Below are 27,929 nucleotides of genomic sequence, written 5' to 3' on the forward strand. Positions count from 1 at the left end.
TTCCTGTAGTTCTTACCTTGCTGCATGCAGTAAGTCCAAATATTCATTTTCAAAAACTGTTTTGTTGAAACTGGTTATTTCGTGATTTAAAAGAAAGGTGACGTGACACAATGTGCAAGAAAGTAAGCGGAACTGTTGACATATTTGGTTAAGTAAATTCAACATTCAGGTTTTGGAGTGATTGCAGCTGCCATAAACCAGGTCCTGCTAACTTCAGCTCCCAACAACAAGAGGAGACAGACACAAAGGTTATAGTTTATTTATTTGGTTTCACAATGTATACAAAGAAGGAATTTTTCATATTAACAGATAATCAAGCTGCTATTAGAGCTCTCGAAGAGCCACACTTTATGTCAGTGGTGTCGCATTCATTTTCACCGAGGGCCAAGTGAGATGTATGGTGGCCCTCAAAGGGCCAGTTGTAATTAATTATAACGTTTTGTGTTTAACTTAAACTACAAAGAAAATGTTACATTCATCTCATTGCTGCTGAGCACTGCTTACAAACAATAACAGAGCTCTACATGGTATTTCCTGCATAGAAACAGTGTTTTAACACGTCCTCTGTTGTGGTAAGTCCTGAATTCTAAACCCACTGTCTGACAGGGAATTCCTGCATAATCGACACGCATTATGGGAGATATAGTTTATGGTCATTGCTGGCTTTAAAGCAGTTTATTTTAAGACAATAATACAGGACTATTCAACAAAATTGCTCAGGGGGCCGCAGTCACTCAAAGCCAATGGCTCAGGGGCCAGACAAGCACTTTGTATCGCATTGCTGCTAAAAAGGTGCTTTAAATAAATGTTACCTTACTTTACAAGTCATATTAACCTTTATTTTTAATGTGTTTATTTTGTTACATTGAATTATAAATTTATAACTTACCATTGATATAAAAACTATTTCTTTTAAATCAAATACCTTTTTTTAGGGGGAGTGAGGGAGCCCTTTTGGCAGGCTGGACGAAAGTCACCCGCGAGCCTTGAATTTTACATATGTGCTTTACATATTTACTGGCTTAGGAGTGTGTCGAAGCATGGGGAGAGACAACAGTTACTATTCATTAGGTACCAGGACATACTGGCATTAATGGTAACGAGAGAGCTGACCACCTTGTAAAAGCTGGCAGCCAGGCCCACTTCAGAGGACCAGAGCCTGTTGTAGGTATCTCAACAACAGTCTGTAGGACTGGTCTACAGGCCTGGATCAGATGTCAACACTCAACCTGCTGGAGGGAGCTGACAGACTGTGGACAGGCGCAGGAACTGATAAACGGGCCAAATCTTAGCTTTGGGAAAACTCTCATCAACCTGAAAAGGAAAACTTTAAGAATACTGGTTGGAGTCCTAACAGGGCACAACCTGCTCAACCACCACAAAATGGTGATGGGACTCCATGACAATGGTCTGTGTGATGCCTGTGGCATTGAATTAGAGACCTCGTTGCACTACTACTGCCTGGCTCTGAGCAGTCAAAGGAACAGAATTCTTGGGGACCCCTTTATGGAGCCTGAGAAGCTCAGAACACTGTTTCTAATCTTATGTCCTTCACAACTGACATAAAGGTTTGAATAAACCTCAGTGTGTTTTTGCGGAGAGCAATGGGTCCAAAAATAAGAACCCTGTTGGTTCTTTATCCTTCCCTACTTACCAACACCAAACGTGAAGGCAGATGTATATTAATTTTGACCATATTTGTCTGTGTGCATGTGTGTTCAGCATTAGCAAAATATCTCATAAACCACTTTTTTCAAATGATCAGTGGATGTATCTATAACTTATTACCTTTTGAAGTTAGTCTGATTTAAGATGGCCACTACAGAACAGCAATCTTAGGAAACAAAAATGACTTCATCTCTTAAGTATTTTACAAATGCTGTCCTAAAATGTTGTGTGGTATTAACAGAGAGTCATTCACAACACATACCTCAAGCACTAGCGCATCACTTTAGCTGTTACAGTTTCTTAAAGTTTTTTCTCGACTCTAAATTGATCTTAGACTAAAACTTTGGCACAAAAGGCAACAGGCGACTTGCATTCCTACAGGGAATGCACTTTTACTTGTAAACAACCAAGTCCAGAAGAATCAGTTGTTATAAGTAAAGCAGTATTCTTTATTTTAATCTGTAGTGTTACAAAGTGAGGAGCACCAGCAAACTTCTTTGCAGGAATCTTTAGCGCCCTCTAAAGTCAGATAAACCAGATGGCTGATAATTACATGAATCAAGTGCAGCGCACACAGAGTGAATATTAAACTCTGTCACTGCATGGAGCTGTTTCTGGACCCACTGTCATAATTCATCTGCAGCTCAAATCCAGCTACAGTTACAGACTGAGCTCTGACACATCTGTAAACCACAGAGCCACGGGAGGGGTGCCTGGGGCTTTTGAGGCGCATCTGCGCGTTCATGGCTCCGGGGGTCACACCGTCTCCAGACAGCTGTGCATGAGGACTGCAGCTGCTGCTCTCCAACCACAAGACTGAATGGGACGGGGCAGAAAAAGTGTATGACTTCATTAAATTGAAGGTGTTGTTTTAAAAGGCTGTAGCTTGTTCAGAAGCGTCCACTGGGCATGCTCAATGGAAGAGGCAGCAGGGCTCGGTGTGAATAACAGGCAGTGAGTTGGGGCGTTTTTTGGAGGAGGCATTGTCGCCCTCTCATCTTTGATTTTCTTTATTTGATCTCGAAGGAGCACTGATGTGAACGTTTTCTCTCAAACAGAATGCGGGGTATTTGTTTGTTGCTAAGGCGTGAGTGACAGGAGGCAGAGTCTCCGAGGTGTCTGCTGAGACAAAGACCTGCTGGTTTCAGCGGTGGCGTCAGAACGCAGAGAGGGAGCGAGATGAGCCGGTGAAGGAGGTGGGTCTGTAGGCAGCAGCAGCAGCATCAGGACCAGGCGCTGTCCGCTCAGCACCACCGCAGTCACCTTGCTGTGAAAGTCAGAAACCCTGCATCTGATCAAAACACCTCCACCTGCTGAATCCGACGAGCCTGGAAGAAAGCTGTTGTTTTATCCCGGCGATGTGACGTCTATTTCTAATGTGATCCCATTGGCTGCTATCGGCTTGGATTTCGACCCTTACACGAAAAGTCTCATTTTATTTTTTTATTATTATTATTTTTAAATAACCAATTTCAGATAATCCAGGTGCGTGCAGGTGCAGGGCTTTTAAGAAGGGAATGTAGCGCGGTGCGTGTCAAACAGCACCCCACGTCTCCAACTTACACCAACAGGCTGCTTCGTGCGTAAAATTATTCCCGCGAGTCTGATCGGGCGCGCCTAAAGGCTGACCTTTCGCGATGATGAGGGGAACTTATTGGAGAAATGCCTAAGGGACGCGATGGGCCTGAGCGACGACAAGGATCGCATTGTGATCAACGTGGGAGGGATCAGACACCAGACGTACCGCAGCACCCTGCGCACCCTGCCCGGCACGAGGCTCTCCTGGCTGGCCGAGCCTGACGCGCCCAACCACTTTGACTATGACGAAAAGATCGAGGAGTTCTTCTTCGACCGCCACCCGGGCGTTTTCGCGCACATCCTCAACTACTACCGGACAGGTAAGCTCCACTGCCCGGCCGACGTCTGCGGGCCGCTCTATGAGGAGGAGCTGGCCTTCTGGGGCATCGATGAGACCGACGTGGAGCCGTGCTGCTGGATGACCTACCGCCAGCACCGGGAGGCGGAGGAGGCCCTTGATAGCTTCGGCGGCGGGGGTCTGTTAGACCTGGGGAGCGAGGACCCGGAGCCTGAGCCGGATCACGAGGATGATGATGAGATGACAAGGAGGCTGGCTCAGGGGGACACGCATGACACCAGGACTGGCAGCCTGTGGAGCCGGTGGCAGAAACGGGTGTGGGCCCTGTTCGAGGACCCCTACTCTTCGAAATATGCAAGGGTGAGTGTTTTTGTTTTTAGCACATGTGATCATGTAAGAGTCATGGCAGCCAAATAGTTCTGAAATGTTTTATTAGTTTGAGCTGAATCAACAGAACACTTCATTAGATCACCTCCTGTAACTATAATTGATGAGTCCATGAGGTTCATGGAGACTTTATTTTGTATTGGGGTCCACAGGAAGCAGCAAGTCATTAAAAGCCTAAAATTCTTTAAATGAATGCATATCACCTGCTGACTGTTAGACAAGAGATTTAAACTAAAATCATCTGTTGAGTCAGTTTAGTCAAACCTTGAAAATGCATATGTTGAATAAGACAAACTCCAAAATTTAATCAGCTAGCAGTTCATCCAATGATTATGTCTGGAATCTTTATTAATCTTTGCCCTGTGGTTCATGAGATATTTTGCTAACAGACAACCAGGGTTGACTCCAAGAGCTATTGCAAAAGTCTCAAATATTTTGCACAATAATGTTATTAATAACTTGCAGCTATACAACCTCACTAAACTGTAACTCAAGATGAATAGTTGTGAATTTTTAAACTCAGTTGGCTGTGGTAGCTGTCTTGAATTTAAAAAAAATCCTTTGGATTTAAAGAGACAGCATCAAAACGAGTTGATTTGAGACACTTCAGAAAAGAGGTGAAAGATGAGATTGTGGAGTTACATTAAGGAGGAATTCAGACCAAAGCATTGCAGTTCCACTTTATACAAACCCTGATTAATTAAAATGTGAAAAGGGAGGTTTTAAAAGCATTTGTCTCCTTTAAAACATTTCATTGGTTCAGGTTTTCCTAACAGACAGATGAACACATGCACAGGGTGGAAACATTATCACCTGCCTTTTGCCTTTCAGCGGCGGGCAGTAAAGACACTCATTCTGACTCCTAGAAGTTTTTGGATCGATGTTTCCAGGTCACAAGGATCTGTGGCTCCTCGGTTAAATAGGTCAGTTGCAAATTGAGAAAGCAGCTCTTTGGCACCGCCACAGTGTTTATGGCAAAGCTCCAGGTAAAAAAAATGAGGTTGCTATTTGAAGTGACATTTTTAGTTTTTGTTATGGGCTCATTTCCATTTGGGCAACAGAATTTTTTTTGACCATCATGTCCTCCTAAGACAACCGAGCTGCATGCTGTGTGAACAGCTGCGGCCACCTGACTGGTGCAAATATGACCAGCCAAGAGGTGTACACCAACAGGTTTTTACCCATTTTAAAAACAAATCACTGGATTGCATTTAATTTTCTTTTTTCAACAACGAAAATTCATCAGCGTCCCACATTCAACAGTGAGGACTGACAGAGAGCGACAAAAACTGGCAAGAAGATTAATTAGACTGGAGCTTCAGAGTTAATTACAGACTCTATTCACTGAGGATATAACAGAGGAAAGTCTTTGTCACAGCATCCAGCTGTAGACAGTGACAAGGTTTACCATTCAGGAGTAAAATTTAGCTCCAAAAATAAAACAAATTGTTGGCCAGCCACCCTCTTTTCAGGAAAATCTTCCCATCTGTCACATAGAAGCACAATTTAAGTGGTGTTCTGATAAAATGTGACATTTGTTTCATTGTTTGGAAAGTGAGATGTTCAGCAGGCGGACGGAGTCATCTGCAGTCAGAAAGTGATTTTGTCACGCTTTGGTTTGTTGTTGATGAACATCTTTTGTTTATTTTGTATTTATTTATTTATTTATTTATTTTTAGAAGTAACGGCTGTTGTACTCATTATGTTCTAAAGGAAGATTAGAAATTCTAAAAAGACACGTAGTCGATAATCAAACCAACAAGAAAAACACAACATGCAGCGTTGTTTGTTTGACTTTTCGCAGTCGAGTTGACATGAATTGGATTAAAATTTTAAGTAAGTGTGTTTCTTTGTTTTTGTGCAGAACACATTCCAGAGGGGGTGGACAAAACAACATTATGCAATCAGATAAAACACAAGCACTTGTTATGAAGGCTGAACACTTGAAAACTGTGTTTTTAAGGAATTCAGCTGTTTTGATAACATCTATCAGAGAAATGCAAATATGCAATGTTTTTTTTAAAATCTTTACTCTTAAAAAAGTACTGTTTTGGACAAAGTGCTCTGTATTGTACGCATGTCACTTAACGACACTATGACATATAGGCGTAGCAGGGAAGTGAACCTGTGACTTTCTGTTTAGCTGTGCTACCACTGCTCCACAGCTGCCTCATTGTAAACAACTGTGTAGACAGATTTCTAGAGTCAACTCTTTCAGTCCCTGTTGGAACATTGCAATAATATGGAAGGGAAGCAGACATTCATAAGCAGAGATTTCCTCAGCACAGTGGTGATGAGATATTCTAATGAGGGTCTGTTTTCCATCCTGCCTCGCTGTGAATGGCTGCGAGTCGACTGTCACAGAGGCAGAGATGAACAGACAGCAGAATTCATGCCCAGACTTGCCCATTTTCAACTGACATCTTCCCTTCAGCTGCTCATTATTCTTTACTGCTCCTTAACAACACTGTGAATTAGTTTAAGAGGCACTACAAAGCCGGACATTTGCACGCATAACCAAACTGCTATTGATCCGACTTTTGCATTTTATTGGATGACTATCCTCTCTTCCTGCTTTATTTTCCTGTCCAGCTCTGGTTCACTCTCCTCCCTGAGGATGCAGCTTCTCTTAGTGTCTAGTAAAAAAAATAATTAAAAAAATCCTGAGCAGTAAGACATGCCAACCCATTCTCACTCCCGAGTCGTCACATATTGACGTTTTTCAAAGGTCCCTTTGCGTCCAATTTTGACGCATCAGGTACCCCCCTTGCGTCATATTTTGACGGGATGGGGCGGAATCTGTTGTCGTAATTTCTGAAAGTGTAGAAAATGCACAAATACTACCGTCCCAAAGCGTGAAATTACGTTTATTCACTTTAGACATCCTGTCCCAGACCCTAGTATCTAAAATTAACCATTAACCCTGATACATAAAATTAACCATTTTTAGAAAATGTAGGAAATTCATGGCAACTACGTGTTGCAAAGCCTAAAATTACCTAATGTTCTCTGTAGACATCCTATCCCTGACCCCAGTCCCTAAACTTAACCATTTATCCTGATCCCTAATGTTAACCTCAGACCCCCGACCCAAAGACCCCTGGTGGCGCAACCCGGAAAAGCCGCGGGCGGCAAGGACTGACGCGAGGGGGGTACCTGATGCGTCAAAATTGGACGCAAAGGGACCTTTGAAAAACGTCAATATGTGACGACTCGGGAGTGAGAATGTGTTGGACATGCTGTAAACGAACACAGTGTGAGAGGAAGATTACGCGAGGAAGATGAGTGCAGGGCTGCAATCAATGACTTGAGAAAAAACAGTATTTGTTGCACCCTTGTTGTATTCACCAGAACTCTCTGAACCTAAATGTGATGAAATCTGAGAGTCTAATCGATACATAATGAAGGCTAAAGTACTCTTTTGCCATTAAGGGAATTATGGGTTTCTCTAAGTTTCCAGTGATTCCCAAGAGCTGATCATCAGGACAGTGTGACCTTGTGGAGGGAAGACCTACTGTAGGGATAATGCTGAAGGGAAGAGCCCGGGCTAAATTTAGCCAAGAGGGTTGACACTAATGTCCTGTTTGCCAGTACTGCTGCTGCTGGCTCTGTGTAATTCTGCATATAGGACGCCCATGAAAATACCACAACCTTGAGCCACAACAAAAAGCAGGAGAAAGGAAAGAGCAAGCTTGCTCTGATGGTCCCTTTAACAATGACACTTGAGTCAAAGAGATTAGTCACTGTCAAACTAAATGTTGTTGTGTGAGATGCCATGATATTGTGTGAGAAATTAGATTGAGCTGCTTTGTGTCCTTCTAAGAATGGAGAAAGGCATCAGGCTTGATTACATTGTGTTACTGTGCTCACTTTCCTCTCTGTCCTTCTCCCCCCTCCTCTTCCCGCTCCATTTCTTCCTCTGCACCCTGTTTTTATTTTCCAGTGGATAGCTCTGGCCTCATTGTTCTTCATTCTGGTGTCCATCACCACCTTCTGCTTGGAGACCCATGAAGCCTTCAACCCGATCATGAACCGCACCGAGGAGGAGCTGGTGGGCAATGAAACGGTGGTGAGCACCTACCAGGAGACCGAGACGGCCATCTACCTCACCTACATCGAAGGCGTTTGTGTGGTGTGGTTCACGTTTGAGTTTCTAATGCGAATAACTTTCTGCCCGAATAAATTTGACTTCATCCGAAACGCGCTGAACATCATCGACTTTGTGGCCATCCTGCCCTTCTACCTGGAGGTGGGCCTCAGCGGTCTCTCCTCCAAGGCGGCTAAAGACGTGCTGGGGTTCCTGAGAGTGGTCCGCTTCGTGCGGATCCTGCGTATCTTTAAGCTGACCCGTCACTTCGTAGGGCTGCGTGTGCTGGGCCACACTCTGAGGGCCAGCACCAACGAGTTCCTGCTCCTCATCATCTTCCTCGCTCTAGGTGTCCTCATTTTTGCTACTATGATCTACTACGCCGAACGCATCGGAGCCAATCCCAACGACCCGAGAGCCAGCGAGCACACGCAGTTCAAGAACATCCCAATTGGATTCTGGTGGGCCGTGGTGACCATGACGACCCTTGGCTACGGAGACATGTACCCGCAGACGACCTTTGGTATGCTAGTCGGAGCCCTGTGTGCCCTGGCAGGCGTCCTGACCATTGCCATGCCCGTCCCTGTGATTGTCAACAACTTTGGAATGTATTACTCTTTGGCCATGGCGAAACAGAAACTACCAAAGAAAAAAAACAGGCACATCCCTCGGGCGCCCCAACCAGGTTCTCCTAACTACTGTAAGTCCAGCATCAGCTCCCAGCATCCAAGCCCCATACCCCATGACGATGTCTTTGAGATCAAATTCCAAGGTAAGAAAACAAATCAAACACAAAATTAGATTCTCTAGCTTCTCTTTGCTCTTTGGTTTATCACCATTCAGCAGATTCACTGTCTGGTCCCACACATCAATCAGCCAGTGATTCAGACACAATATTAAACAAATGAATGAAATTCTGATAACCAACCACAGTATAAAACACTGAATGTAATGAAAAGCATATTTGACTCTTGATAAAAGAACACAGAGACCATGAGTAATCTTGTTATTGATTTTGCACTTCTTAATGCAGTGATTCACCCCTCCTCTGTCAAGACTGAAAGGATGTAGTTGCAGTGTTAAGAACAACCATTAGTAGATGCTAAATGACTTACTGTCCCTCTGGTGAAGTCAGTGCAAAAGATATATTGACCTTTGGAGCTGTTTGTGCACAAAAACATGCAAAGCTTCCAATGGATTTTTTTACAAACAAAAAAAAAAATACCGTTTTATGAGCTGTTTATGTATCTGTCGACTTTTGTGTGGACAGATTTAAACCCTTAGATCTGATGTTTTTAAGCGTGGTTCAATGAAAAGTTTTTAAATAATATTTAATTTTGGTCTTGGCCCTTGTTGGATTAGCCACTAGCTTGTCAATCCAGTCAGAATTCATCTTTATGGCAGTGCCTCAAGTCAGAGGTAGTTACGTCACTGGCCCATGCCGAAGTCCGTCCCATTTCATAGGCTCTTACTCATGAGGCCAACAAAACCCCAAAAGGGAAGGCTGCATCTGAGTATCCTTTGCGGCTGACAATATTCCAGGATTCATTGCTCCTTCGGCAAACTAAGGAAACGAAGATGGCAGAGTTTTGAAATTCATCAAAGACCAAATAATTCATTTTTAAATGTATGTTTAGCTACTTAGTGATGGAACTTCTGTTAAATAAAAAGCAACTACAAGTACTGAAACTGGAGCTAAACCCAAATTATTAATGTTTTCTGTTTATTTATACATTTTTAATAATACACTGATTTTTGTGAACTGTTATACCTCATGTGAAAAGACATGTTAATTCATGTTGCAACACATTTTGAGTCTGAAGGCTTGTGATATAAAACATAGCACCATGGTAAAGGGATAGTGTGTGGCCACTCGAACGTAGGTCATCTCAAAACTAGACCATCTCATTTCAGCGCCGTTATATGCAGCCTGGACTTCAAAGGGTGTGACCTATGTGGGCCGTGGTCTACGTGGGCTGTAACCCCTAAATTGAGACACAACCTTTTTCTTTCGGCCAAAAAGCTCTCTACAACAAAGAGGGTACTAAATGTTCATAACTTCTGAAGAACGAAAATCTGAGCGATTACGTTGAGTAGGTATTAAATGGGATGCAGAATTTAAAAAAATCTGACTTTGTTTTTCTTTTGTCTCATTAATAGACTCCAAACTGAATGGTGAGGCAGCAAACGCAGCTCTGGCCAACGAAGATTGCCCACATATAGACCAGGCCATATCTCCAGAGGAAATCTTCAGCCCCAGTGAGAGAGAGCGGCCCTGCTTCTTGGTCACCACCGCCGAACGTCCCAACCACACAGGGGGCAGAGTGAAGAGGGGTACGTACAGTAAAAGCCAGTCACAGGGCCCCCCGAGACACTGACACCCTGTACACCGTAGACACGACACACTCCTTTTGTTGCCTCTGTTTTTCATTGGCACTGACACAAACACACAACAACAACCAACCTCACACTCTTTCACAACAGCTGCTTTCCCTCAATCACCCTGCTGGGCATTGTAAATTTATAAATATACGTAAAAGTTCCAACCCACGCACATTCAGGTCAAGCACAATCACCAGAAATTTTTGTCCACATCTACATAATATATTTTTATACCATGCATAATGTAATTATTCCTATTTATTTACCACAGTAAGAAAGCTATTTTTGAAATTTCTATGATCTAGAATATGTTGTCATACATGCCTAAGGGAGTGTTTATGTGCTACACGTGTATCATGTATGTATATGTGTTTTAATGATAAATAACATGTTGACTTATGAGAGCATTCCTCTTGACCATAACAGTGCATGAAATGTCTTGCTGAAGGGTGCTATCAGTATGGTGGAGGAGCACAACACAAACAGCTAATGTCATTATTATGTACTCATATCTTTACTTATAATGATAATAAATCCTGTTTTAACATTTCTATTTAATAATTCTTTTTCTAAAGTCATGTAAGGAAGGCTGTGTGCAGTAAATGGCAGACAGTGTGAAATTCAACTTGTAGCTGAGGGTACATTTCCCGCCTGGGGTGACTACCTTAATTGACTTTTTCCTCTGTGTTTTACTCCGAACCATGCCAGTACCACCCGGTGCATGTCATTGTACTCCTGATGCACTCAATGCATGGAAAACAACAAGTTGTCTCAAGTCTGTGTTTGACCTGTTTCTTTGGAGACAAAAACAAGAAAGCAACAGGTTTAGGATACATTGAGCAGTGAGAAATACCAAAATAAACATTTTGTCATGGATTCAGTGCTGCAGTGTACTCAGAACGTTCTCTGTTTTTCAACTGAAGGTTATGAAAAGCCTTGGAGCCTTAACAGCATGTCTGGCATGAGCGGGGATGCCTCTGGAGTGTCCTCAGTGTCCGCCCTGCCCTGCAGCCCACCCTGTCTAATGCAGCACTCACATTCTCCCATCCCATCCATTATGTAGCATGGTTGAGTAGCAGACACAATGCCATTGGAAGGCCAGTCCACACTTCTTCTTACCTTTCCTGTCAGATTTTTTGCTTTTGACACTTGCCTTCGCTCCTGCTATATTCTTTGGTTTTGTTTTGTTGTTTATTTATTTATTTGTTTATTTTTACATTTTTGTTTCTGGAAAACTGTATCTTAACTGTGCTGATACTCAAGCTTCCCAAGTGTTTCACTTGGGTGTGTCATCATATCCTAGACTAGACAACATTGGCACATGCCACTCTGCATGGGTCATCTCAGCTGCAGACAAAGCTCCGTTCTTCTGCAGGCTAACTCCACTCTTTTTTCCCTGTGTTGACATCATTGCCTGTTGCTCTGTTGCTTTTGATCTCTCATACTCTTCTGCTAACAAGTTGGATCTCATTTGCTTTTTTGTTTGTTTTCTTTTTTTTATTATTCTGTGAACTAAATTTTCATGAGATGTAAGCCCTGCTAATAGTATGCTGGAAATCAATATTTCATGGCTTTTTTTAGACATATCCAAAAGCTGTTAAGGCAATTCTTAAGTGCTTTGTGCGTTGCAAAGTAGAGACGTTTGTTTTATTTTTATTCTGAAGTGCAATCCTGACAAGACTCAATGTTAGCTGAGTGGCCACTATTGGGAAAAAAAAACATTCGAACATAATGTTCATGGTGTCCAATGCAATATGGAGTTGATGAAAATTCTTATGATTCCAATGATTCTAATGTCAACTGAACTACAACTGTTATTTTGCATGATCTGCATGAGAAATTATGTTCACTGAAGAAGCTAACTGTAATGCAGTACCTGTAAGATTTTTTTTCTTTGAAAATCTGATGAAGCTTTGTCATTTTATGCATTCTGAGAGAGCTTTATAAGAGACTCAGTCATAGCAGAGATTTTTATGTAGCTGCCATTCTTTGCCTTTCCCCAATTTCATCTTATATTTTCTTGTACTCATTTGACTGGGGCCTCCAGAAAAAAAGACATACATAGAGAGAGTGATTTAACTTCAACAATCTGTGATAAAGCCAACCGATGCTGTTTTGAGCATAAATCCTTTTTTTTACAATTATATTTACTGGGTTTTTAAACACTATTAGTAGTCTGCAGCAACTTTTCTTATTGCTGTTAACTGATGCAGGACTATAAACCAACACAAAAACAAAGGTGCCTTCATATGTGGTGAGGCAAAGTAATTAATTGACACAATATTATACTAATGTTCCCAGTGTAGCATCACACCTAACCATGCTCATAACAGTGTAAGAAAACTTTATTTACATTCAGGGGTACCTTGTACCTTTTGCACTACTTTCAAAAAGTCTTTCACAAATGTCCTCTTGGTTTCGATTACTAGAACATGTACTAGGTTCTCACCTTTAGAGCAGCGGTGTCCAAACTTTTTGACATGTGGGCCAAACTCATCAAATTGAAAGTACTAGCAGGTCGAAAACCCTAACATTTTTTATCTAAAAAAATTGTAAAATGCAACTCTCAACAGCAATGGAAACATTATTTTAAGTATCCTTATTATAGTGGGAAATGAGTTCTAAATTGTTCTAAAGCATAAAAGGCCTTTCAAACATTCACCTTTTTAAAAGACAAGCATTCAGTTCCTTTGATTTGTTGTTTTTTAATTTTCTTGTGGTTGAAAAGTATATTTTAGTCTTATCTTGGGAACAAAAATGTAATGTCTTTAAAAATAGTCTATAAAAAGTGGTAGCTTGGCCTTGCAGCCTGTTGAAGTGAACATTTTGTTCATTTGCAGTTTAAAACACACAACCATGGCTGGCCCATGCTAAAAGGGTATCAAAGCACTGAAAAAGTGTGTGTGGGTTTTAAAAGACACTGATGATCTTTTTTTAATACTTCATATTCCATTAAGACCATTTTCCCAGTTTCATTGATAAAATCAGCAGAAAATTATTTATTTTACTCAAAAAATACTTTTTGCTTTTAGCCATGTTTTATAAAGTCTACTAAAAGGTCTACATTTTGGTAAAAGTTGGTAAAACCTAGTTGTCATTTTTGTTGTGAAATTATAATTTTCAACTTATTTTCTTTGTTAATTATAAAATTATTATGCTTAATTTTGCTCTGAATTAACCTCATAGGCCTCCATGTGAAATTATACTTTCTTAAATTGAAGTCACAGGCTGCACAAAATCACTCTGAGGACCACAAATGGCCCATGGGCTGCACTTTGGATACTCCTGCTATAAAGGGACACATATACAAAACAATCTGAGTCAATATTCTTCGTTACTTGTAAAAGAAAGCACAAACATGGTGAAAAAGGGGGACCAAGAAACTCTACAGAAGCCAAAATATATCAAAGTATTGATCAACCAGCTGATTCCTGCTGTTTGTATGTCTGCTGATTTAAAAGGTCAATACTTTTCCATGTATTGATCCTGTCCCAATATTTATGCACAAGTTTTTTCAGGGCACTTTATCAGATCCTATAGACCAGTCAGTCACATTCATCACTGGAGAAAAAAAAAAGTAAATAGCACTTATAGCAACTTGTCTAAGTTTAGTTTTTATTCTGAATGAGCAGAGTTTTACATTTCAAGTCGTGTCTCTTTGTGGTGATTAATGAACTTTATGTATTTAAAAAAAGAAACATTGTGTAGATTTGATGTGAAGAGATGCAGTTGACAAATGGTGATACATTCCAAGTGGGGGGAGAGAAAAAAAATAATTCAATATGACAGTATCTGATTCTGATGTGGGTTCACTTGGGGAAAGGTAAATGCATGTATTTTATTTACATTTATGCAAAGAAAAAGTATTCAAATAAAATATGTAAATACGAGTCCTTGCATGAAATAAATTTTATACACAACGAGCATTTAGACTTTGTATTTATTCAGCAGCACATGCATACATTCCTTCCTTTTCCTACTGCTTACTTCACCCTCCAGCCACTCAAGTTGTGGTTAAAGAGAGTTTAACAATAAAATAAAAATAGGGGGGGATTTGAGAGCATGATGTAAAGTCTAGAAACGCATGAAGGGGACTGAACTACTCGACGTCAACCTTTTAAATCGCAGCATGATTGGGCATGTTCATTAACCGACCCAAGAGTCCAAACCTCTGCACTCAGACCGTAACTTGGTGTCCGACGCCTTGGCTGAGCATGGGAACACATGGTAAACCCTCCGTTTACCATGACCAACTAACGGAGCACATTTTCTTTACTCTCCATCAACGCCATCACTTCCACCGTGCCGCATAATTTGTGTAATAATTTATTTTTGTTATTGTTTTTTTGTTTTATATGTTTATAGAGACCCAACGACAGCACCGGAGCAGACAACCAACAGAATCAGTTTGTGTCATGAACCATGGTGTACCAACCACTATGTGTATGACCCATAATGGCCCATCACCCACTTGATAGTGCAGTAGCATTTTTGTTTGTTTGTGCGTGTAAAACTTAGTATTTTTGAAATGGGTGTGACAGTGACAACCTGTACATCACAAACTCAGCATAGATGTAGCACTGAGGAAGTTTTGTTGTCAAGCCTTATGTAGATCAGTATTTGTGACTGGTTACTGTGTTGTAATTTGTGTGCCTATTTTTATTTATTTGTTATGTGTGTGTGCCAGTGCTGTAAATACGCCTTTTTTATGTGTGTGCTGAAGTTGTGTGTACCAATGTTTTTGAGAGATCATCAAATATTTGTGTGCTTCTTGTGCTGAAAAAAAAAAAATGTTGCTCCGATTTTAGTCACACCCCTTTTAGTGTAAACAAACAAAAAAAAAATAGAAGTATCACTTGTCTCGTCAGCCAGACCTAACAGATGACAACAAATGGTTAACTTTGCACTGTCACGGTCACAGTTTTGTAGTTTTGCGCTGTTTTGCACCAGTGAACTTTTAACATTCCTTTGGTATGTTTTCTTAGGCATCCTAGAGATAATATCCACAAAAGGTTGCACTAAGACAAATAGGGTAATTTTTCAATGAAGCACCACTCTTACCTTGTTATGAGGGTTTAAAAGGGATAGTTCAGACCTTTTGAGGAAGAGTTCTGTGTTAAATAATTTATGTTTTACTTATAGGTACTATATTTATGCACGTGTAATGTGAAAAATGTAGCCCCAATAAACATCCATAGTTAGAGGTTTGTGTTATACAAAAGAATAATTTTGACCCATTTTCTGCTAATGTATTTTGACAATAAATTTCTATATTTTCTTCTAATTGGAAAATTGCGTTGTGGGGGATAAATCATCAGAATTTCTCCCACTGTAGAATAAGTCATGCATAGCTGAGGCTCTTTTTGTTGGATGAGGAGTCAGAGGAGGAAAAACTTGTATTTTTCTTATTCTTCCAGGCCGACACTAAATAAGAACTTGTTCTTAGTGTCTTGCCTGGTAAAATATAGGTTACATGAAATTAAAAAAAAAATAACTAAATTGTTAACTGTGGAGATGGAAAGGTGTGGACATCAGTTCCACAATCGAATATTTGAGGACCAGATGAGCTGCTCCTCGAAACAGAGCATAAAAAATCCTATGTATGAAATTAGTGGTTATAAACATGAGGATTCGATTTTTTCATGCTTTTTAAGCTAAAAAAAAATAGGGGATGTTGCATTAGACTGGAATCGCATAAATAAAAAATTATTTGAAGAAATAGATTTTAATTCTGACCAAACTGTCACGCTAAAAGCTAGTCTGAGTGTGGCCAAGACCAAAACAGATTGCTGCCAAGCTAAAACTCCAGTCTCAAAGACTTTAACGCTACTTTAGAAACTTTTACATTGATGTCTACTTCCCATTCCAGCAGAAATATTAAATTTTCTGCATCAGAAGCTCTACAGCATCAATAGCTTCTGTTGCTGCTGTCTGCTTACTTGCAAATAACCTTGTAATACAAAAACTGGTAGCAGTGTAAATATTTATAAAACTGCATATACATAAACCCCTATAAAGTCTTTGAGTTGAGATTTTTCTTTTAAGACACAAGCCGTCCACTTTGTTTGTGGTCCCACTTGAACTAGACAACAGCTTGTCAGTGCAGTCAAAATTAAATTTTTTCCAAACTGTTTTTTTTTCTCCAGAAGCTACATTTCAGGGAGCAAAGTATTTGGCCACACCAGACCGTCTTTGTTTTGAAATAGAAACATTTTATTATGGAGGTCGGCCCCTTTTATTCAGCTTTGCCAGCTTACACTGTTCTTAGAAAGCTTTTCACAAGTTTTGGGGATTTTTCTGTGGGAATTTGTGCCCAGGCTTGTGCACTGAAGCACAGTCATGTTGAAACAGAAGGGCATGCCCCCAAAATGTTTGTTTAAAATGTAACAATGTGTTGAGACATCATTTTGGATGAAATCCTAACCCTGACTGAACCAGTTGAATTCAACATTTACCAGGTGTGGCGAAACACTATAATGTCCAGATCTTTAACAGGCATTGATTGTTCACAGCCTCTCAGAACCTACTTTAAAAAGTCTGAACTGTTCCTTCAAGATAACAAGCTGCCATGAAAAATAATTATTAAAAAAGTCATTCACACAGTTAAATGTGTGCTTTGATATAAAAGTGGTTTATGCATAAAATATACAGTACCATTCCATATTTTTGACCTTTTTAATCTAATTATGCAGTAGAGTAGTATTTTTATTGACAATCATGTGTACTTGGATTTTGTTTTCATGTACATATGAGCATTGATGTAATAGTATGTAATGCCAACGATGGCCAAATCATTTTCACCAAACTGGACAAGTGCCTCTGATATGCAATTTCCTCACAACCTTTAGGAGACTAGACTACAAGACACCTAATGATCAATAAATTTCATCATTAGTCACCAGCCATTATAAACATTAGTTTTGTACTCAAAGGCATACGAAATAATAAGCCCACCCCCCAATGTGAATCACTTCCTAACATCAAGCAGTGAGCGTTACTAATTACAAAACTAAGCATCTGGATCTTGTTTGTGTAGAAAAGTTAGCGAGAAGGGACCAACTTTTTAAACCAAACAACTGCAAACACACTGCCAACACCTTCTGAATGCAGTCGATCACAGATGATTTTAGCCTGCCAGTAGAGATGAGCACAAACGGGGGGACAGTATGCTGGTCATTGTTCAACAACAACAACAATAACAATAATAATAATAATAATAATAATAACAAACAATAACTAAATAGATGCAGCAGCTGTTATTGTGGACAGAACAAAAAAAACAAGGCAAGAAATATGTGCCGTTTAGCGAGATATTAGTGTGTGTGTTTTGAACACCGTGCAAATTGTGGTTATTTATCTCAGTGAGGTGTTCAGTGGTCTTTTTGATTAATTTGATGTTTAGAGATTTATTTTAATATTATTATTATTTCTTTTTTGGTGGTGTCTTTTTTGACAGATACAATTCAGACTTGTACAATAAATAGTGATAAATAAAAAACACAAATAATCAGGTTTCAGTGAGTGTTGATTTATTTATTTATTTTTTTACAAATCCAAGTAAAGTTAATTTTCATTCATGCATTATTTCAGCGATGTAAATATTTCACCCAGCCGAAGTGCCCAAAACAGAACTGAAAATATAAGGAAAGAAAACAGGAAGTGTAAGGCAGACATGAGCCTTCCTGCATCTTTTCAATGTCTTTGACAAAAAAAGAAACTAATTAGGAACTTTGGTTTTATCCAGGTGCTGTGCTCTTCATGTCCTCTGCTTCAAAATATATAATGCAGTAAATAATCATCACCAATGTGAGCCAACTAGAAACAGAAGTAGTAAAAATAAATGTATTACCAAAAGAGGAAATTAATATTCTGCTAATTGACATGAATATAAATTGCTTGGAGACTTAAAAACAAGAAAAACATCATTGTTCTGTTTGTTTTAACAAGTCCTATGGTAAGAAAGATTTTTTTTCTAAATTAAGTGCAGAGATTAACTACTTCCTGAAACTCATGACAGCAATAAATCCTGTCATAGGAAATTAATCCAGAACAGTTTCAATATGAAAGACTAACAGATGTGCAGCTGTGGATACAGTTGTCTCTACTAAACTCCAGATGAATAATGAGCCATAACTGTGTCCAAACACAGGAATATTATGACAACTACAGATTAAAGTGTGAGCTCAGGAGGATGTTTATAACAGTGAAGGTTTCTCAGCTTAAAGGGAACTTGAAATGATGGCATGAAGTCTTTGCGAAACACCAGTAAACAACTAAAGAAAATTGTCCCCAATTCCCGCAAACCATTCTGTTTTCTGTAGTCTGTCTTTCTGTCCAGTTTGTGCTCCGGCGCTTTTCATGTGGAGTCAGTTCTGTCCTGAAGCAGCTGACACACTGCCATAGAGTGCCCGGCTCCGCAGCCAACGAGAACAGGTCTCAGATCAGAAACGAGCCGAGGCTGAAAGACGTCAGCCTGAGAACCGTCTCCACACATGCCGTGCTCGTTCCAGCCCCACGAGAGGAGACGGCCCCCTGAAAACCAGAGCAAGTTTACGTCAGTGACAGGAGGGGAGGAGGTGGGGTGGTGAGGGGACAGAAGTGTGCAATGTGGCTAAAATTAGTAGCCTACCGAAAATAAATAAATAAATAAATAAAGAGGCTGGGTGCAAAAAACAAAAAAGCCCAAGACTGAATACATGAAAAGAACAGAGGGCTCACAATCACACGCAGAGCTCCTCTGATCTCGACACTCGGCCGGCAATAAAGCCTCCCCGCTCTTCACAGCTGGTGAGCTCGTTGGGTGGGTGTGGTCAGGCCCGCATCACCGAGGAGACACGTGCCATGGCAACACAGTTACCTAACCGGCTCCGTTGCCATGGCAACAGAAGCGAGCTTGCCTCCTCGAGGGTAACACGTCTTCGAGCTCCTCTCGTCGTGAGCTTTTCATGTTTTCACACAATGTCACGGAGCCAGTTCCTCTTGTTTTCAGCCGGTCACTCGGACATTTGGAGCCTCCAGCAGACACGTATGCTTCCACCGGTTAGCGCAGAGATATCACGCCAGCAAGCTTATGTCGGCGTGACTTTCTGCCAGAGACAGCTTTCGCATTACAAAAGCACTTGTAGCCCCGTCTTTAAGATCCAGCATGAGTCCATAGGCAGACTGCATGATCTCTGGTTCAGTGCATTCAGTAAACAGTTCTTACTGTCGGTAAACTTCATGTGTTCAAGCATGCTCTTGGAGGGGAAAGAAGAAAAAAAAAAGCTTTATTAACACTGTGCTTAATTCATGGATTCACTGACTAGAGTACAGCACATCAGTGTTTCCATGGCAACAAAGTGCCAGCACAATACTCTGCACAACAAAGCCATTTCCTGGTAAACAAATCCGTTCACAGATTTTCCAATTGGACTTTTTAAAATGTTTCACACCCAATAACAAAACCTCAGTGACATCATCTGCAGGGGCTGCTTCTCCGCCCCCACCTTTTTTTTATATCCAAACTAACTTGCATGAATCTAAAGGTGGAAGTAAATAAAGTTAAGTCTAAGGTGTTTGTGCTTCCACAGTAGAGTTTAGGTGTGCTATTCACATGAGCGTTTTCCCCTCAGATTGGATGAGCTGTGCCCACAGAGTCTTTGGCCTGTCTCCCAGCTCTGACCGCCGATGATGAATTTCATGCGTGAGGACCACTGGCTCAGGTGCGAACGAGCCCGGGCCGAGCAGGCAACAGATATCATAAAGCAGCGTGCAACGCTCTTTATTCTTTTCCGCCTGACCTACTTCAGCACCAGAAATAGCAACGCTCAGGTCTCTGCTTCCAATCCTGTTTTGCTATTTCACTGCTCCTGTCACCAGAGCTGAGACACAAGAAGAGAAAGGAGGAGGGAGCGTAGCAGAGGAGCGACATTATGGAAGTTCACACCAGCCCTGCTCTCATCCATTACATGAACTTTTAAAGCACCAAACAGCGCTTATGGCCAACTTTTGCCAAGATGGACGGTCATTGCTAAAACGCTCCCTCACTGCATGTCCGTTATTATTTCACGGCTGATCAGCAAGATTGAAAGCAGGTGGCATGCATGTTTATGGCGATACCAGCAATGTTCAAGTTTCCTCTCTAATGGAACTCCTGCATTTTTAGTGTTCATCTGTGGTATTTTTATATTCATGCTGATGTAAAAAACTGGGTCGCTGTTCAAAATTTAATGTGAGAGACTTTACATCCAAAATGTTTCACATTTATACTTAAAAATTTGGAAAGGCAGAAACGATTTATGAAAAGTATTTTTCTTAAAGCACACTTAATCTCTACAGGATTTGATGTAGATCACTAATCACTGTTTGTGGCTGTAGTGAAAATGATTGAAGCTGCTCTCTAACCATTTAACCAGAAAAAAAAGGCAGTGCCTGTAAATGTGGTTAATATAGCTTCTTCAAAAGCTTGTTGGGGTAATCGCCTCTGTCGATGATATCCATCTGTAATGTTGTAATTACTGCTTGATGAAGAGCCACAGAGCAAAGAGCCGACCTCAAAACCTCTCTGCAGCTTTACTCAGATTAACTTTTTACACTGTGCTTCAATTATAATGTATTAGATAGTTCCCTTACTGATTCTTTAGTACCATAAGATGGATAAGTTGAAATAAGTTGGTCTCACCTGTGTGTCTTCTGTGTTTCTTTAAGCAGCCATGTCAGGCCAACAGAGGCGGCTCGTGTTTCAATCCTTAGCACTTTTAGAAACCAATAAAGCTCTTTTCAGACGAGAGATACAAAACATTACTGGCTTCATCAGTTTGTTATAATGATGACTTGAAGTCATTCAGACTCCTGTTTAAAGTACTTTTCCACATGGTTTTATTCTTTTCATTCACTTACAAGATCCAGAGTTGCACATGTAACAGTTGCAATCTGCACATGAATGAACAGTATGTTAAATAAGTGTATTAAAGAAAATGACGAGTCACACTGTGGTAAAGATTGATAGAGTGTCAAACGTACTGTGGTTGTTTATAAAAGAGAATGGAGAGATTTTGATTGTTTTAAACATTTACCACGTTGATTAGTCCCATTTATGTTAATTATAGTTGACCTATTTTATTTCCTTTTTTGTTGTCATAAATAGATTTTTTTTGTAGGTTTTTTCTACAAGGTGCACATAATTTTCCATTTTTTCCAGTTTTTATGTCTGAATCACTATGCATTCAATAAATGTTAATATTAAAGAATGACTAATGAGAGCTTTGAGTTAGAGAACATTAATGTCTGAAAAAAATGCAACTAATGCAGTGAATTGATAAAATGCGGAGCTCATATTACTTTCATGAGAGAGAGAGAGGAACAGACTACGTTAGAAGCAAACATGGAGTAATTATTTCAACAGTTATATTTGCTGTGAATGGATGCTCCAACATTAAAACAACTTTGCTGAAAATTTTACAAGTGCATTTAGCTAAAATCAGAAGAAATGCATGGCCTGTTTTATTAAAACTGTAATATTTTACAGGCTGGATAGAATGAGCTCACAGACAGAACATGGCCCAAGGGCCACCAGTTAAATTACAGTATTAAATAAAAAAAATACTTTATTTTACTTCATTCAATTAAACCATCTTTATCATCCTCGCTTCATGTGAGAAACTTTATGTTTTTTAACATGCTCATTCTTCAGAAAAGAAAAACAAATATTTTAGTCAAATGAGAGATTTTTCCTTTTTTTAATTGAAGTTGTGAAGAGATGCTTTGGTGCTGCAGCTAAACATGGTTGAGAAAAAGACCTGCCTGTTTTTTATTTAATTACAGCTCATCAAATGTCTTCAAAAAAGGAGCGCATTTACAAAAATAACCACAACACGCCAGAGCTTTCATTGTGTTGTAAGTGATGCTCAGATGTACCAGGTTTGAACTGGAATAAAATGTTGCAAAATTAAAAAAGAATAAGAATGATCATTCAAATATAATGTGTTCAGCTGCAGCCAGATGGAAAACAGTGTTTGCCTGAAAGGGGATTCATTTCACACTTTTCTTCCATTTTGCCATAAATCTCCTCCTTCAGTTATCTTTTTGTGCAGATTTTAATCTTGTGTTGAGAGAACAAAACAAAACAAAAAAACAAAACAAAACAAAAAACAGAAGAGACTCACCTACAATGGCAAGGTTATGTTCAGATCCACAAGAAATCTGTAAAGAAAACAAAAAAAGATGGACGTCTGCTCAAAATGTGCGTTAAAACACAAACACAGTGAACATGGAGACATACAGGAATTGTTTTGTGAAATTATACACATGAAAAACAAAATATATGAAAAAATAATGATTAAATATCACCTATAATTAAAAAACAGGAGCTATAACTGGTAAAAATAAACTCGTTTTTACTGAAGAATGTGATGCAACATTTAAAGATCGCAACAAGAAAGACTGTTAGCATTTTATTGGCTTTTTTCTATTGTCTCCATTTGTATTCAAATTAAAAGATAAATGACGTCTCACCGACACAAACCATCCTTTCTAGCTCAGTTTTAAGAATGACATTTTTTGACTTAAGCATAAATGTGAGCTGATTCATATCCTTTGAAAATTGAAAAAATGTTCCTCCTCATATGATTACTTGCTTTGTAAACTGACAGTTTATTTAATATTTATTTTGTACTTATTGACACTATTTGAAAGACTAAAATGGGCTCAGAGATTTGTGCTCCACTCAGGTAATTCCTCTTGCATTGTGACTCACAAGCACAGACACACACTCACAAGGTGATTACACTTTGACACAGGCCAGTGCTTCTGCAGTGATCTGTGACTCAGTGGAAGAACGATCCAGCACTCCCCCCTCGCTTGTCCCTGACATCCACTTTATTGACAATGATTTTCTTCCACACAGCTGCCATTAAGACCATAAGTTAACTGCTGCAGTAATAATTACCCTTACTGGAGAGATCTCTGCCTTCACTTTAATGTGGTTTCTCTCTCTGCTGCATAAATAATGATAGGAGCGCTCTGTATGCAGGATGTGCTGAAGCAAAACATCATGAAGCTTTCTTTTTCCAGAGAGCATCATGTTTCTCTCCATACTAAGTAACCTTCAGCCTGTGGTTTTATTCTGTGGTTGCTTGACGCCCCCTGCTGGACGGCAGAAAACGTTTTATTTTAATTCAAAGCAAGCTGCAAACCTTACCTGTGTTGCTCCGATAAGAACTTTAATTTCTTCTGGGAGGCAATTCTCTTTGGTTTGGCTGCCACCTTCTGCTACAGAACCATCGGCGTGCTGCTCTGTTTTCTGACTGGTCGAGACTCGTCGACCCAGCTGTCCATAATCTCCTCTGCCCCATGTGAACACTTTGCCACTTTCTAAAACAAATTAAGCAAGCAACTGTTTAAAAATACAGATTTTCACCACCTTTCATAACAGATTTTTATCCAAGATCATCCTATGAGAACTATTAAAAGATAAGATAAGATAAGATAAGATAAGATAAGATAAGATAAGATAAGATAAGATAAGATAAGATAAGATAAAACTTTATTGTCCACCAAAGTGGAAATTGTCCTTTGACTCTCCAGCCATAAAACACATACATACAATCATAACTTCAAAAATTTAAAACATAAATAAAAAACAATAATAAAAACCCTAAACATATCATCAATGGGAGATTGTCATTTAGTTTGGTTAAGAATAGTTATTGCACTGGAAATAAATGACCTCTTGTAGATGCTCTTGGTTGCCAGAGGGACCCTAAAACACCTTCCGTTGTAATAAAATGTGTTAGCACTCAGAAGATGGTCTTGGGATGAGTCTCAGCTACTATCACACAAAGTTTTGACTCTATATCAGTAAAATGACATGAGTTATAGCCATGTTTGTGTTTCCTAATTTCAGTTAGCTGTGGATTGATTCAAAGGTTAATCAGCTGTAGATATACATCCACTGATTTTATTTCTGAGGGTTTCAGTAAAATATGTCCAGTGGTTCAGGAGATATTTTGCTAAAAGACAAAGGTGATTCCAACAGTTAATAACAACATTTTAAGCTAAAATATTACAGAATGCAGTAATAGTCAGGATGGTGCTCAGCTACAATTATACCAGCGTGTGTATTGGACTGACACCCAAAGTTACTCAGATTTAGAAGTTAATCTGATTTTCTGAAGGTTTCATTAAAACCTAATGCTTCATGAGATATTTTGCTAATACAACAGAGAAACGCACATACAGACACAAGAAAAACAAAATCGCCTGCTGCCAAAGGCCAAAGGACGTTAATGAGCCTAAATAACCTGTACAACTACGCTGGTACCTGTTTGAGCAACGTTGTGGGTCCAGCCGCTCCAAACTTTCAGAACTTTCTCTGCTTTAAACAGACAAGGCTTCAGGAGAGTGGGAGTGGGCAGAAAAGGCTCAGCTGTGGTCAGCTGGCCATGTTTGTTGCTTCCCCACAGAAATAAATCACCTTCTTCTGCACAAACAGAAACAACATTCCTGTTTATCCAACAGAAGCAGAAAGACCAAACAATCAGGAGGCTTTTATCTACTATTTACAGAACAAACAGTAGGTCAGTAACACGTGGAAAACTACTCAAGAGTAAATAAGATCACATGCGGCACATTATATGCCTGTCAACAAACTAATATACAGCAATGTATAGACACGACCTTGTTTTAACTTTGACATTGAATAATGACCTTGACCTGGAAGCTGGAATAATGAAAAATGTATGCAACGGTTTATCTAGTGATGACACATATGTTTATCAACCTTCATTAAATTATCTTGAGTGGTTTTGAGGTTAAAGGCAAGAAAAAAAGGAGACTATATAATTACACATCCAGCTTCAACAGGCCAAGCAAAATGTATTTACTATCTGCTTATGGATTACAGATTCTCTGGCACTTTACTTATTTTTTTCCACAAAAAAAGGACATTTTCATAAGCAAGTTGTCAGTCCTGTTTATGTGATCGAGCGCCCGGCACTGTTTGGGATTTACAGTATTTGTCTTACCTGTAAGGCACGCACAGTGAGCTGAACCTGCTGCTACCAGTTGTGGTTTCCTCTGGTTGAGACCTGCGATGTGGACAGAACGATCAGTCACGTCTTTCAATAACGAGTGTTAAAAGTAAACAAACCATCCACTATGTTGCTGTTATTAAATCTGCTCAGCATACATTACCTGGAACCAAGTAAGGAACCCTGGAGCACAGGTGTGAAGGAACAGGGTGTGGACTGAGTGCTCGTTTAGCGTGACTGAAAAGGCCAGTTCCCCATTGATACACACAGCCTGAGTCTGCAAGGTAAACAGAAAGAATTGAGTTATGGCTTTCCTCCTATGGAAAAAAAATATTAATAAGGAGAGCTAACAATGCTACCTTACCGCTAACGGCGAGCGAATGTCGAAGTCCTGCTGCAACACTCACTATTGGTTCTTTCAGACCCTGAAAACAAACACAAGGTGTAGTTTAAGTTTGGTCCAGACAGAATTTACAGTGTTAAACTAACAAAGACTTGACTCCATAAAAGATATGATATTATCATGAGCTCACCACAACAGCCAGAAGATCAGCAGTTTGTTTGGTTGTCTCTCCAACACCCAGCTGTCCAAATGCATTAGAGCCACAAGCCAGTACTTGATAATAATCTGTCCGTGTTACAGAAAACAAAATGTTGAGTAAATATAAAGAACAAAATAAGTTCAACTTTTGATTCGTCTGCTGGTAGCATTTCTGTTTCATGATCTGTTTATGCTCCTACAACAAAGTCTAAAAACGCAATCTGTTTTACATTTTTTATTAATGTAATTCAGGCTTAACCCTTGGGAGGTTTAATGAAGCATTTCAATTTTAAGCCATAAAAGGGATAATACTAGTTTTTAAAAATTAAACAAACTGTCATCCCCATACAGCAGATGATGACAGGAGTAATTTCCTGAGACCTTGTTGTATAAAGCAGCCATACAATCAGCGTTTTTCTAAAGTCTGCCCTAATCATAAAACCTTATATTTGCATCCTTCACATTGTCCAGATGGAACATCTGTCCATTTCCTGTTGGTTATGCAAGGGAAGCTTTTTAGAATGTCTTTATGAGTAATGCATGGAGAATTATCAGTTAAAGTAGTAAATAGTTAATTAAAAAAATCTATTTATTCAATGCAGCTAACAGTTTTGGGTCAGGTTTCTTTTTAGCATTAAAGTACATTAAACATATGGCTTTTTTATTTCTGTTTTTATAGATGGGGCCTAGATTAAAAATGTGGTTAGTGCTCACCAGTAAGAAGAAGAGTAAAATCCCAACCACAGGTTACATGTGTGACTCTCTGATTCAAGCCGGGGCAGAGCTGAAGAGTTGAGATGTTAATGTTGTGGCCAAGTCCTAGCTGACCTCTGTCATTCTGTCCACAGACAAACACCTCTCCACTCTCTGTCCAACACAAAAAAAAGTCATCATAAATCTAAGCACACAATTTAACACATCGTTTAATGATCATGCAAAAATTACAACTCTTAAAGATTAACAACAGAGGGATCAATCTGTAGTTTAAGTGCTAACAAAACATTGTGTTATGCAAACAGTTTTTTCTACCATTTGCAAACCAGTTACAGTATATCTGAATTTTATATACAAATAATGATTACAACAAATTAGAAAATATCTACGTAAGCTTGTGTTGATAATCACAGATAAACAAAATTTTGTTGGTCTTAGGCTGACATTTACACAAAATGAATCTCTATAGCAGAGGTCTCCATCCCTGTTCCTCCTGACCCACTGTCCTGCATGTTTCAGCTGTTTCCCTGCCTCAGCATACCTGATTCAAATAATTAAATTACCTACTCAGTACGTCATCAAGTTTAGCAGAAGCATGTCAGTCACTCATTAATTTCAGTCAGATATGATGAAGCAGGGAACATCTAAAACTCGCAGGACAGTGGGTCAGGAAGGTATGGCATCATAGGCAAGAAGTTTGGCACCAAAAACAAACAATAAAACTCTTAAGATGAAATAACTTACTTCGTAAATACGAGGCACAAAATTACCTTTCAAACTCTTATTTTAGTAGCTAAACTTAGACTGCCTGTGAGGTTTGGAAAGTGAGTGAAATCAATGAGTTACCGGTGATAACCACAGAGTGTCCCCCTCCACCGCTCACAGACCGGACTGCTCTGCCCTGCAGTGCCGAGCTGTCAGAGAGCCGGGGGACACACTGGTCCTCCGCATGTCCCTGTCCCAGCTGTCCGTAGCTGTTGGCTCCCTGACATTAACGAGAAAATGTTGGTCTTATCAGAGGAAAGCAAAGCTACTATGCAGAATTTGCTATGGGAGTTGCTAGTTGAGCTAGCAAGAATGCTACAATAAACTTCCGTGTTATTACTTTACAGAAGGAGCGGAGCTGAGATAATATATTAATATAATATACGACTTGACACATATAACTTACAAAATTTAGTAACAAAAAGAAAAAATATATAAACTTACCCAAGTGTGTAAACAAAACTCAAGCCGTGAGTGTGTTTCCATGGAAAACCAAACGAA

General features: G+C 39.6%; 2 protein-coding genes across 5 annotated transcripts; one reads left to right on the plus strand and one right to left on the minus strand.

The window, feature by feature from the left end:
• The first annotated feature begins 2,371 nt into the window (after window positions 1-2,371).
• On the plus strand, window positions 2,372-17,914 carry kcnc1b (potassium voltage-gated channel, Shaw-related subfamily, member 1b). Of its 2 annotated transcripts, none has more exons than XM_014013611.1 (4): window positions 2,372-3,904; window positions 7,875-8,790; window positions 10,179-10,352; window positions 14,766-17,914. In XM_014013611.1, exons 1-4 carry the CDS (start codon window positions 3,347-3,349, stop codon window positions 14,873-14,875), a joined length of 1,758 nt encoding a protein of 585 aa, XP_013869065.1. In that variant the 5' UTR covers window positions 2,372-3,346; the 3' UTR covers window positions 14,876-17,914. The 2 variants fall into 2 exon arrangements, with proteins under 2 accessions (XP_013869065.1, XP_013869064.1); XM_014013610.1 differs by lacking the exon at window positions 14,766-17,914 and adding an exon at window positions 11,324-14,290.
• sergef (secretion regulating guanine nucleotide exchange factor) lies at window positions 17,913-27,929 on the minus strand. 3 transcript variants are annotated; one of them, XM_014013612.1, is made up of 11 exons: window positions 27,873-27,929; window positions 27,510-27,648; window positions 26,664-26,816; window positions 25,942-26,036; window positions 25,773-25,833; window positions 25,572-25,685; window positions 25,403-25,465; window positions 24,700-24,858; window positions 23,578-23,750; window positions 22,544-22,580; window positions 17,913-18,932 (listed from the first exon to the last, which is right to left on the minus strand). In XM_014013612.1, exons 1-11 carry the CDS (start codon window positions 27,912-27,914, stop codon window positions 18,757-18,759), a joined length of 1,212 nt encoding a protein of 403 aa, XP_013869066.1. In that variant the 5' UTR covers window positions 27,915-27,929; the 3' UTR covers window positions 17,913-18,756. The 3 variants fall into 3 exon arrangements, 2 of the variants coding, with proteins under 2 accessions (XP_013869066.1, XP_013869067.1); XR_001310639.1 differs by having other exon boundaries at window positions 18,840-18,932; window positions 19,119-22,580; XM_014013613.1 differs by lacking the exon at window positions 17,913-18,932 and adding an exon at window positions 18,940-19,636.

This window comes from Austrofundulus limnaeus, unplaced genomic scaffold (assembly GCF_001266775.1).
Source record: "Austrofundulus limnaeus strain Quisiro unplaced genomic scaffold, Austrofundulus_limnaeus-1.0 Scaffold104, whole genome shotgun sequence".
NCBI lineage: Eukaryota > Metazoa > Chordata > Actinopteri > Cyprinodontiformes > Rivulidae > Austrofundulus > Austrofundulus limnaeus.

Bases quoted from the DNA above. Each gene is read 5' to 3' on its own strand.
- sergef (XM_014013612.1), bottom strand. From the start codon at position 27,914: ATGGAAACACACTCACGGCTTGAGTTTTGTTTACACACTTGG. The intron at 25,834-25,941 runs GTGAGCTCATGA...GTTTGTTTTCAG, and splicing joins CTGATCTTCTGGCTGTTGTG to GGTCTGAAAGAACCAATAGT. The intron at 22,581-23,577 runs GTAAGGTTTGCA...TTTTCTTTACAG, and splicing joins TTCTTATCGGAGCAACACAG to ATTTCTTGTGGATCTGAACA.
- kcnc1b (XM_014013610.1), top strand. From the start codon at position 3,347: ATGGGCCTGAGCGACGACAAGGATCGCATTGTGATCAACGTGGGAGGG. The intron at 3,905-7,874 runs GTGAGTGTTTTT...TTTATTTTCCAG, and splicing joins ACTCTTCGAAATATGCAAGG to TGGATAGCTCTGGCCTCATT. The intron at 8,791-10,178 runs GTAAGAAAACAA...TCTCATTAATAG, and splicing joins CTTTGAGATCAAATTCCAAG to ACTCCAAACTGAATGGTGAG.